Here is an 11814-nt window from a genome sequence, read left to right on the forward strand (position 1 = left end):
GAGACAACATCAGAGAACGCCCAGAGCAGCAGGATCTCGACTAGAGTGAGAGAGAGAGAGTGAAGGGTAGCAGGGAGAAAAAGAATACGGAAAAGAAAAGGGAGGACGCCAGGGAAAGAACGGAGAGAAGAACAATAAGGACAAACCGTCAAGCGATTTAAAGGAGAGTGAGAAAGAGAAAGGGGGGAAGACTCAAAGCGAAGACAGTAGGAGTTTGGGAGATCATTGTGGGCTGTGGGACTGTAGTGATGTGGCTCTTTGACAGGGTGGTACATTCCCATTATGATGCCAACCCAGCTTCCAGCATCACAGTAGCTTTCTAGTGCCGAACTCTGACCGAAGAGAGAGAGACAGGGGCACCTGTGGCATGAAGTGAGGGGTGAGAGGAAGGGGCTGGAGAGAGAAAGGATTCACAAAGTGGGCAAAGGCCTGGGTGATCTGACACTGGGTGGCAAGCCATACATTGTGGACTAGGAGAGGAAGCTCAGGAGGTCCTGGTAGCTGGGGGATGGCTGGGTAGGAAGCAGAGCAGGCAGGATATGTTGTAGCGCAGTGTCTCTTTGTTCTCTCTGTTTGGAGTTGCTTTCGGCTGCCAATATGATGCAGCAGATCCTTCAGGATTTGTACATTGAGCCGGACCTGTTGGCCGAGCTCAACGAGGAGCAGAAGCAGATCCTGTTCTACAAGATGAGGGAGGAGCAAGTGCGGCGCTGGGTCGAGAGGGAGAGCCGGGAGACGGGACAGGAACAACGGGCCAGGAGCAAGAAGAGTGAGTTAGACCACCGGGATTGGGGAGGGCTGGGGGGTGAAAGAAGTGGGGAGGGGTGCGGAGAGATTGCGACCAGATGACAGGAGGGGAGGGATGAAGTGAATGGGACAGGTGGAAAAACAACAGGGGTCAGTGAGAGAGGGAAAAAAGGAGAGATGGGTGAAATAGGTGTGGAAAGGCTATAGGATTGGTTGGTAAAAGAGAGGGAAAGAGAGAGAGGGAGGGAGAGAGACAGTAAAGGGGATGGGGGGTAGCAGACAGAGAGATTGGAGAGGTCTTGTGTGTGGAACGGTATTGGAGCTTTTAGATTAATTAAGACCGTGGATGAAGTTGAGTGTGGCCATTATTGGTGTTTCAATAGAAATATGATGGAATCTTAATGTACAGGGTGTGGGAGTTTTTTTTTTTTCTGGGCTGAAAGGCGTGTTCACATCACTTTTCTGGCCTATGGCAAAGTATGACTGCAGGTAGAATCCCGTGTCATAGTACTGTTGCTTTGCATGAGCGAAGTTCCTAACATTGGAGCATAGAGAAGTTGTTTCTTCTTCTGACACGGTACTGATCTGTTGTCATCTTCATTTGACTGATTCCTCCTGGTCGTATTCAAAATAATCTTAAAAACCCATTACAATCTGTGGAATATAAGGTATACACAGCCCTCTGCTGTATAAGAACAATCAGTACTTTTTTTGGTCTGAGACTTTTTCTCCCATTGCATTGTGGGCCTTCTGACTTATTACGATGAGCTGGAGGCAATCTGCCCCAGTGCCAACATCTGCATGCAGCAAAAAAAGGGAGAAAAGAGATGGCACAGGAAAATAGGAATGACAATGAGCCAGGCCAAACCTACCTCTGACCAATGTGTGCACCATCTGTCAACGAGTGTGGGCCCGGAAGAATGGAGTCAAGGTCACTGGCTTTGAGAATGAATGGCATTTCGTAAACGTGATAACATCACGCACCCTCTCAATGGCCCTTGTGTTGCAGGCAGCAGTAAGGCGGTGCAGTGGCTGCTGGGACAGGACGGGGACGTGTGGGTATGGGTGATGGGGGACGCCCCCGGAGACAAGCCCTACGAGGAGATTGTGGAGGAATTGATGGAGGAGCGAGCCAGGAGGCAGGCACAGCAAGAGGCGCAGGAGCTCTGGTGAGCAGGGGGAGAGAGAGAGAGAGACATTTTTTACTTTTAACCACCTCTATTAAACTGATAAGAAGTAACAAACAGAATATATGTAGCTGTTCTGCACAAAGAAAACCATCACCATTCCTTACCTCCACTCCCTTCCTCCCACCCCACAAAAAAACACAAAAGTCATTAAATGTATCCTTAACTGCTTTGGCAAAACAACAAACCTGGTGCTGCCAGTGAAGCCTATATTTCATTTTCATTGGCTAAACCCTGATGACAATGGAAAAAGGTCTCCAATCCAATGCCACCATCCACAATTTTAATGTTTTAAAGTGACTTGTTGGATAAAAGACTGGGTTTGAAGATCACCCTCAAACATTAGTGTGAATAGAAAAAAAAAAGTGGGAGTTATACAAGAAGGCTGCTTAGACACTGATTATAGATGTACCTCAATACACAAAGACGTGCCCATCTGGTCACCCCGTTTTTGCTTCTGATGGAGGGGTTTGACAAAGCAGGAGGAGGTATGAAGTGGGGTCTGATATTCCTGGATTCCATCCCTGTGACTGATGATCTCTCCTTTCCTCTCTCTCTCTCTCTCTCTCTCTCTCTCTCTCTCTCTCTCTCTCTCTCTCTCTCTCTCTCTCTCTCTCTCTCTCTCTCTCTCTCTCTCTCTCTCTCTCTCCAGGCGAGCCAAAGAGAAAGAGATCGAGCAGAAGTTCCGAGACGCCATGGCCAAGGAGAAGGCGCGCTTCGTGGCCGAGAAATGGAGGGAGGAGACGGAAGACAGGAGGGCGGCCAAACTGGAAGAGGACCGGATCCAGGAGGAGCTGAAGGTGGGCATGTTATGTGTGTGTGAGACCTGAACCAGAGTTCTTTAGATCCAGTCCAGCTATTCAGCTGCATTAGATCTAAGGAAAAGATCAGAGGGTTTCAAGTATGTTCAATTAACTAATGAAGAGCTCAGGTGGAAGGCCAACCAGAATTGTTTCGGCACTGGATGCCAGATTTGAAGAATGCCATCTCCCACCAGAAAACCACACAGACTGCATTGTGTATCCGAGGCCTCTACTTTGTCTGCATCGCGTTGTCTCCTATTTTCTTGCTTGATTTTCTCTTGCGGCTACAAAACAAAGATGTTCAACTTTGAGGCTCCCAGTGTTAGTTTTATTCGAACTGAGCCTTTAATTAGTCAGACTTATTGATCACTTAATTTAGCTATTTTCTTAAGTAGCAATTTTTTTAACAGTGCCATGCATTCACCGTTTGATTTCACAAATGCTACTTTAGATTAGATTTTCCAAAGAAAAACATTATTGCTCCCCTGAAGCGGTCTCAATAGGTTTACAACGATGCACAGACACAGGTGGGCATCACACTGTATCAAACAGTCCTACAATAAGCATCCCTAGATCGGAGGTGGCACAGATGCTTAAATTACACATAGCTGCACCGTGGAACGATATGCCAAGATGAAATCTGAACCGGAGCACTTGGCACTTGGAGTTAATGTGAATTTTGACTCCCGCTTTGTCAAAGAGCTGAAAACGGGCCTAATCAAAGAAATGGTTTAATTAAAAGGTTCAGTTAGCCTAAGCAATTTAGAGAACAGCTGGAACGCAAAGCAGAAAGCACAGGAGCCTGCAGACCGGGATTGAGAAACTGTGAAAGCGTCACACTTTCAGAGCGCTAATCTACAAATCCCTGTTTGGGGTGTGCACAGTTGTTTTGGATCTTGTAAGAGCTATTCTTTAGTAATACTTTGCTTGGAGTGTCATTAATATATATAATTAACCCATTAAGCATGCAAATAAAATGTCAACAGTAAGAGTGCAAGTAATTTGTTTATAAAATCCACCACCAGCATCTTCTCACCTACATGAGCTTCGTAGCTTCCCGTTTATATTAATTCTGTACAGCGCATTTATTCCCTTTAACTTTATATGTCAGAGGATTTCAGTTTAGGAGTTAATGGAATTGCTAATAAAAAGTAATACAAGACATTAAACTAAAGATCAGAGCAGGGGTCTCAAACTCTGTTCCTGATGAGCTGCAGTCTTTCTTCAACCAAGTTCCCAAAAATGTAATTGGTCGGATTCAACTGATTAACTCGATTAATTAAACATTTCTCTCCAGGGCCGGGCTGCAAATGATGTTATATGAAGGGCAGCTTGAGTCAAAAGAATCTTAGAATATAAATTTAAAAACTTTACACCATGTTAAAGATGTCTAATTATTCAAACAACTAGGTTAGCTCAGGGATCGAGAGCTCCAGCTGGTGTAAAACACAGAAGGTGCTGTAGTCCTGCAGTTTCTGAGTTGAGACCTCAGGATTAGAGTTTGTTTTGCCGATTTAAAAGCCCCCAAAGAACCATTTCCATTTCTCTTTGAAGAATGATCTTGCAGTAGATCGCATATGTATGATGGCATCTACAAACTACATTCCGTAATTCTGTGAATCTCACTGTACTACCACACATAGGGAGAGGCAGATTTTTGCACAATGCATTCTCATGATCTCATTCCCAGACCTCTCCTGAACTCACAAATCTATTCCCAAATTACTCCACAAAGCGACTGTTTGGGGAAAACACATCACATTTGAAACTTTGCACTTACGATGACCTAACGATGCTCGTTTGGCTCACGTTGCTTTTGGGAAATGGTCCCCTGGTTCAGATCTGTCATCTCAATTAGGAGTTGCAGTGGTTGATTGGATACATGATAAAAGCCCAGACCTTATCTTCAGCTGACGACTCGACTGTATGCCTTAGCTGGATACATAATTGAGAGTATGATTTGTATTTATTTATTTATTTATTTATTTAATGTCACGAAAACTACATCTAAAAGTACTGAAACTCCATCAGACTTCCCCCAGAAAATAATGGTCTTATTTTCTGCAAAAAAAAAAACAACAACAAACAACTTGCATCATGACATGTCTTGCATTCACTTCCCAGGCTGAATATAAGCAGTTTTGTTCTGGATTTATTATCACAATAAGCAACCTGCCTTGTCTGAAGAAAGCTGAGATTCAGGAGTCATGTCTAGTATGTGTGAATGTGTATGTGCATGATGAGAAAACAGTTAGCAGAAGAGTGACACAGTCTGGATACAGTACACACCGTGATCTGAAGAGCGAAGAAGAGCGAGAAGGATATTTGCAGGAAGAAAAACACACAAACCTCTTTTCTTTCTCTGTACTCCAATTCCAGTTTCCACAGTCAGCCACTACAGAATACAGCTAAAGCACTCCCTGACACTTAGACATTACAGAAATTAGTCAATTACAGAAACTATTTTCAAGAATTCTAAATATTCTGGGTTGGAAAGAAGAAGCACTTTTTGGCACAGTTTATATTTGTTGCTTTTAAAGTTCTTGTAGACTTTTTCCCCAACATGAAACTCAGAATATCAGTACTAATGTATCAGTTCTCTTAGAAGATTTAAGAGTGGGTGCTCTTGTGTAATTTTAATTCCACCTTCAAAAACTCCACTATCGATGACCTCAAATATACAAATGTTTCAGCTACAATACTTCTAATACATCTTCAATCTGAGTTTGATTTCCTCCATGTTGTGATTTATTTTATTCTTTTTTTCTTGTGTGTCATTAACAAATAACCCAATCAGAGCCGTCTGAGCAGCCGTAGAGGGGCGACAATGTATTAAACAGCACACTGATCAGGATGTGTGTTGGATTGGCTTCTTGGCAGCAAGGCAACAAAAAACCGAGTGTTTCGCAATGCAGCAAAAGCATTCTCCAAATCTAATTAAGAAAATTAAGTTAAATCAGGTACTCAATAAGTCATTCATTTAAGACCTCGGCAGGGGGTGAAAGCTAGCAGACACAGGGGTTCCTCAGCACCCAGGCGGAGAAACTGTGTTAGAATCAGACAAAAACAAGATACGTTTTCAATATATGAACAGTTGCTGGCTATATGTGCACTATATGTACGCACTCCTGGCTGTGCAATGTACTGCGTCAATCACTTTCTCATATTTTAAATCGCTTTACCCAGCGTCGTGAACCAGAGGAGGCACTGTGCTCGAGTATCATTAGATGTCAACAATCAAGATACCATTGACCTGCTGTAATATGTAAAAAGAAAAAAGTAATATAAAAAACACACATGCACACGCAAAAAAGGTGCAAAAATTGTGGGAATGCCCAAAGCCTTCCTGACAATATTAACAGTCATTCCTTTGTAAATTAATAGGCAGATTTAAATATCCCATTCAGCCGATGGCTATGAATTGAGTCACTGACATTATGGTTTCTGCTTCTGAATCCTGAAATGTATGGGCGACAAATTAGGAAAAGAAAATTCTGTTACATAGCAATGCAGCCAATCAAAGATCCAGGCAAACAAAGGAAGGGGTGTGCGCTGGGCCCTGCCACCATCAAATGAGCCACCTTGACATTGAGGGAGTGTGTACGGACCACAACGCCAGACCCAAAAAGGGAGGCAGCCCCAACAACACAGTATCAGGATGATTGGCCTACGTCGATCCAGCAGGGGGGTGCGACACCGACACTGATATTGATGTTTATGTAAGGGTTGTGGGATATCGTATGGCAATTTGGGGGGTGTATGTTTATAAATTGGAAGGTGATGCCACTGGATGTGAATGGGATTATGTGGGGAGCCTTTATGAGAGTGTGTGAAACTGTTTGTGAGTGTCTGTGTGTGAGTGTTTGTGGAGCTTTCAGCCATGTTCACGAAAGAAAGGGAGGATGTGTGTGAAGAGGGCTGTGGCTGTGATAGGAGTGTGCTGCAAAAAACCCCACGGAGGCTTGAGAGTCCTGCATGATTTAGGACCCCTTAATGAGACCTTCTTAAGAAACTCGTCAAATATTAACCAGCTCATTTATCCTTGCCCCTCACCATCCAGCTGGCCGGCAGGAACATCATTAAAGTTTAACTGTCCTTTCAAAAATTCCCCTTGAACTGTTTCTTAAAAGAAGAAAAATACTATTTTATTGAATTTAGTATTTTCATTATACATAAATAAAAACAATTCAATTTTTAATACTTGTGATTAAAATCATTAAAATATCAGTCCTTAAAATCACTTAAAAATTTTAAAATCTGTGATTTTAACAAAGATCAAAAACAATTAACTTCAAAATAAACGTGCCCAAAACAACAAAACAAACGTGATAAAAGCAAAAACTGCTCACCAACATAAAGGTCAAATACATTGAAAATAACTGAAAATGCATTGAACAAAATAAAGAAACAATTAAAAAAGTAAAAATAAAAAACAAACAAAAAAAGTCCAATGCATTTAAAATTAAATCCAAAACGGTCAATGTATTTGACAAAAGAATATAACAAAACTTAAACCAAAAAACCCTAAACAATGTGATTTAAAAGCAACTAAATCTTTAAAAGAAGAAAAAGGCAACAGAGGATAAAATCCCAAACTGCTCCTGACGAGAAGGTTGCATATTCTCACACTTTCTGGGGTGGACCCCAGGAGACCTCCATCCCCCTCCCTGGAGTCGGGTGGAATTAAATACTCCTTTCCAGTGCTTTGGACGTATTGTTTTATTTAGTTTGTTCGCATAACTGGTCCTGTGCATTGACCGCTTCTTCACTCTGCATTCCTTAGTGATCCCTGCATTGTTGGTTCATCAGTCATAAGTCCTGCCGTGGTCTTCCCACTAAACCAAGCAGTGTCTGAGACTCTGATTGGTCGCTCAGCTCCCAGTGCTGATTTGAGCTTGCTTGCAGCCAGTCCTGCGCACTTTCTCAAGTCTGTGTCATTCTAAGTAATCCCATTCAACAGCAATCGCACCCAAACACATTCTGAAAGGTCAGATGCTTCCTGGAAAGATTACAGGCCATTTCCGTGTAACACATGAGTAGATGAAATGTTAAGTCTGGAATGGTGATTCATAGATCTTGTTTAATGCTCGTTTTAACACCCCACGCTGGCAGGAGAAACATTGCTTACTTGTTTATTTTGTTCTGTTAGGAGTTTGTTGGCATTTTTTCTTTCTTTTCCTTTCAACCGAAATAGCTTTGCCACTTAACTGCTTTCAAAATGCACAGTCTTTCAGCTCTGGAAACGACTGAGTTCGAGCGACTCACCAATCACCCCGATTTATTGTCATTGGCGGCTGTATTTTAGGTAATCACAAGTAACTGGAAATATACACAACAGAAACAAATATTTGAATCCCGTAACACGAGAAGCAACTGTCAAGTGGATCAAAACGCTGTAATATTACAGGAGGGTATTGCGAGATTCACTTTCTACTGCTACAGCAATCCCCAGGATACCGAACTCCAGTAGGCCAATGATGTGTAAATATGGGAGTCTATTTCCATTTTTGTATTTGCACTACATTGCAGTGTGTGTAAGTGCTGGGCCACTTTGACAGGCTCCCAGTGCCCTAGATCGCTGTGCAGCTGTGCTGTGGGGTTGATGTGTGTCACTCTGTCAGTGGCAGGAGTCTGTAGCTCTGTCAGCTGTCACATCCAGCCGGGGGGAAGCTGTAAAACTCCTCTGTGCACAGAACAAATAGGCTGAGGTGATGCAACACAATGGGTGGTGGTGTTTTTTTTTCTTATAGTTAAATTCACTTCTGCAAATGAGGGATCTAGGTAGTTTTCAAACAACTTTTCGGAGATTGACAACTTGGACTGCAGTGCCTCCACTTAATTTAAGTAGAAATGGGCAGGAAGAGCAGGAATACCTTCACATTGACTTGGCCAAACCTGTAGGAAGAGGCATACCACAAAATCAACCAGGAATCTGTTCTTACCCCTTTTCCTTTGCTGGCCACTTAGTGCCGCCACTGTGACACAATGTCCGTTTGTGCGGTGCGGTGATCAGTGGCAGGGAGAGAGCTGGCTGTGACCCGGCCTTGTTTTCTCTGCCGCAGAGGCGTGAGGAAGAGGAGCGCCAGCGTGGAGAGGAGGAAATCCGCCGCACAGAGCAGAGGAGAGCGAAAGAGTTGTACATCTCCCTCAAGCAGGAGGAGAGAGGGAGCGAGAGGGATGACAAGGAGTGGCAAGAACAACGTAAGTGGGGGGATAGGGATAGGGGAGACTATACAGTGATACTGAGGAGAAGGACAAGTGAGGGGGACAAGGAAAAGGACCCCAAGAAGTAACCTTGCTCTATGTTCGTTCCTCTCCCTCTGTCTTCCCCTCCAGTTCAACGCTCCAAAGCTGCGGACGAGGAGATGAAGCACAAGGCCCGGCGGGCACGGGACGAGTACAAACGGCAGTCCCTCAGGGCCATCGAGAAGGGCCGGGTGGCGGGACTGAGCGGCCTGTTCCAGAAGACCCACCTAAACGGGGGAGGGCCCGGACGGCGTCACAGTGCCACCATCGAACCCGAGAGCTGCACCGGCCCCAACCCCGCCCCCGGCCACACCCACGTCACCGTTACGCCAACACGCTCCGCCCCACCTCCCAGTACGCGCCGTGGAAGACAGAATCGCAGACACAGCACCAGCGCCGTGCAGACGCTTGCCGAGAGGTAACTGAACAACGCACAGTAACACCGACACACCGGTAATGGGGCAACACTAAGACACACGCACAGATGTACAGGTACAGGTAACCAAGCCCTATAGACCTGCGCAGACACACAACAATGCTCACACACACTGACAGAAACACAGACAAATCATAGAGTAACGTAGACAAACAAACAACATGTGTATGTCTTCATATATACCCCAATATATTACCAATAGTGTATATTTTCCCCTCTACTTGTGTATTTCTCTCCTAGTGTGTTTTGCCCCATGTAAATTTAACTGTCCCAGCTCTAGCTCCTAAGTTTGTATACTTTAGTCCATCGTTGCATTGACTTGTGTGTTCCCTCTGGCCTCCCTCCCCAGTGCACCATGGGTAAAACCACCCCGGCCCAACTCCCGGGAAGCGGTGCTGCGCTGGTTCAGAGAGGAGCAGAGGCCCAGGAGAGCCGGCCACGAGCGCAACAGCGCCAACATCGCCCCCTGGTTCCACGGTGAGTAAAGACAGGGCTGTGTAGGAGCAGGCTTTACTTTACTGCTCTGATAGCAACACCACCAGGGTCAGCCATCACTTTCAGAACTAATTTTGTACATTTTGTTAAGGTCAAATAATACAATAAATAAATTAGATATAGGGTAGTTCACCTACAAAAGGCCAGTTTAATAAAATACTGATTATTTTAATGCTTTTTCTTGTAGCTAGGGTATTAATGTGTAAAGTTAGCTTGGTGCAACACCCATTAACACAAGGAATGCTACAAGGGAAATGAACTTCAGCTGTTTATTGCTGTTTATGCTTCCACACTCCTGGGCAACCCAAAACCACTGTATTTACGCCCCCTGTCCGAGGATGGATTAGAGAGAGAGGGTGTGGAATATCTGCAGCCTGTAACCAGAGCAGCCCTGGCACAGCCTCGAGCAAGACAAGATGAGGGTGCGGGGAGAGGGCAGCTGTGCGGCGGGGCCAGAGAGCGCGGGGAGAGGGAGACGCGGAGAGGAGGCATGCTCAATAATTCACACGGGTTGGGCTAATTACTCCCCCGGGGCCCTGCTGCCTTTTATGCCATCACAATGGGTCACAGTGTGTGGCTCCTGGTTAAGTGACATTGGCCAATATTATGTGCTCTCGGATGCAGCAAAGGGGCCGGGCATTGTCACAGAGAAGTGGCCGACAGGGCAAGTGTGGATGTCACTCGTATACCCACAGACACACACAGACAAACAAACAAACACACACGCACACACACGTGCTCCGTCAATAGGTGTGAACAATGTGCAGGTATAATCTCAACAGTGTAATCTCTGGTTATGCAAGTGTAATCTGATATTTCTGTAGGTTTGATGTATCACTCTATCTGTAGGTGTAAAGTGTTTCTCTCCCTCTCTCTGTATCTGTCCATAGGCGTAATATCAATCTCTCTCACTCTGCCCATGTAGGCATCATCTCTCGTCAGGAGTCAGAGGCCCTCCTGATGAATGCCCCCGAGGGTTCGTTCCTGGTGCGTGTGAGTGAGCGGATCTGGGGCTACACCCTGTCCTACCGCACGGCCGGCGGCTTCAAGCACTTCCTCATCGACGCCTCGGGCGACTACTACAGCTTCCTGGGCGTCGACCAGAACCGCCACGCCACATTGGCCGATCTCATCGACTTCCACAAGGTACCACCCACTGAGCCCATGCACCTCCCCCACAGGCCAACCAACCCATCAGGAGCCAAGTTACTTACCGTCAGAGATTTCTGTCTGCCTGGTCCTCACACTCTCTCTTTCCCTCTCTCCGTGCAGGAGGAAGTGATCACTACATCAGGGGGGGAGCTCCTGCAAGAGCCCTGTGGACAGAAGGGGTCAAACACAGACTATGGGGGGCTCTTCCAATAATCCCTCAACCTCCCTCCGCTGTGGACTAACTGCACTGGAGAGGAGCTCAGGTGTGCCGCCGCAGGAACTCATATCAGACTGAGATCACCTTCCATCCTATCATGGCTCCACCTCCCCTCCTATTCTTAAAAATAACAATAACTCAATCTCACCACGCAAAACCGACCCGGGATTAAACTGTAGTGATCTAAAAAAAAAAATATTTAACCCCCCTACTGTTCGCTACAGCGGTTTCAATTACATACTTCCAGTTCTTCCTGTCATATTTAACATCTTTATGATTTATTCATGTATCATTTTATAGTAAAAGGTTTAAATGCTTTTGGTATTGATTGTGTGCCCTTTGACCCCTCCCAAAATAATTATATTAAAAAAAAAAAAAAAGTGCTTTGATATCGCTGAAAAAAGAAAACGTGGTCGTTCCTATTCACTCTTTTCTCTGCAGGGGGGAGTGGGGAACACCAGGCGGCCACCCCTTGAGACCTTAGTAAAGAAATCAAGAGTGTGAGAGCAGACAACTTCAAAACTGTGTCAG

The 11814-nt window shown here is 45.0% G+C and overlaps 1 protein-coding gene across 1 annotated transcript; it reads left to right on the forward strand.

The window, feature by feature from the left end:
* LOC136715705 (SH2 domain-containing protein 4B) lies at positions 1-11814 on the forward strand. The gene is made up of 8 exons (XM_066693067.1): positions 1-769; positions 1757-1916; positions 2587-2734; positions 8800-8938; positions 9074-9401; positions 9769-9896; positions 10840-11060; positions 11187-11814. The coding sequence occupies exons 1-8, from the start codon at positions 598-600 to the stop codon at positions 11277-11279; spliced, it is 1389 nt and encodes a 462-aa protein (XP_066549164.1). The 5' UTR covers positions 1-597; the 3' UTR covers positions 11280-11814.

Source organism: Amia ocellicauda, chromosome 20, assembly GCF_036373705.1.
Source record: "Amia ocellicauda isolate fAmiCal2 chromosome 20, fAmiCal2.hap1, whole genome shotgun sequence".
Classification (NCBI taxonomy): domain Eukaryota; kingdom Metazoa; phylum Chordata; class Actinopteri; order Amiiformes; family Amiidae; genus Amia; species Amia ocellicauda.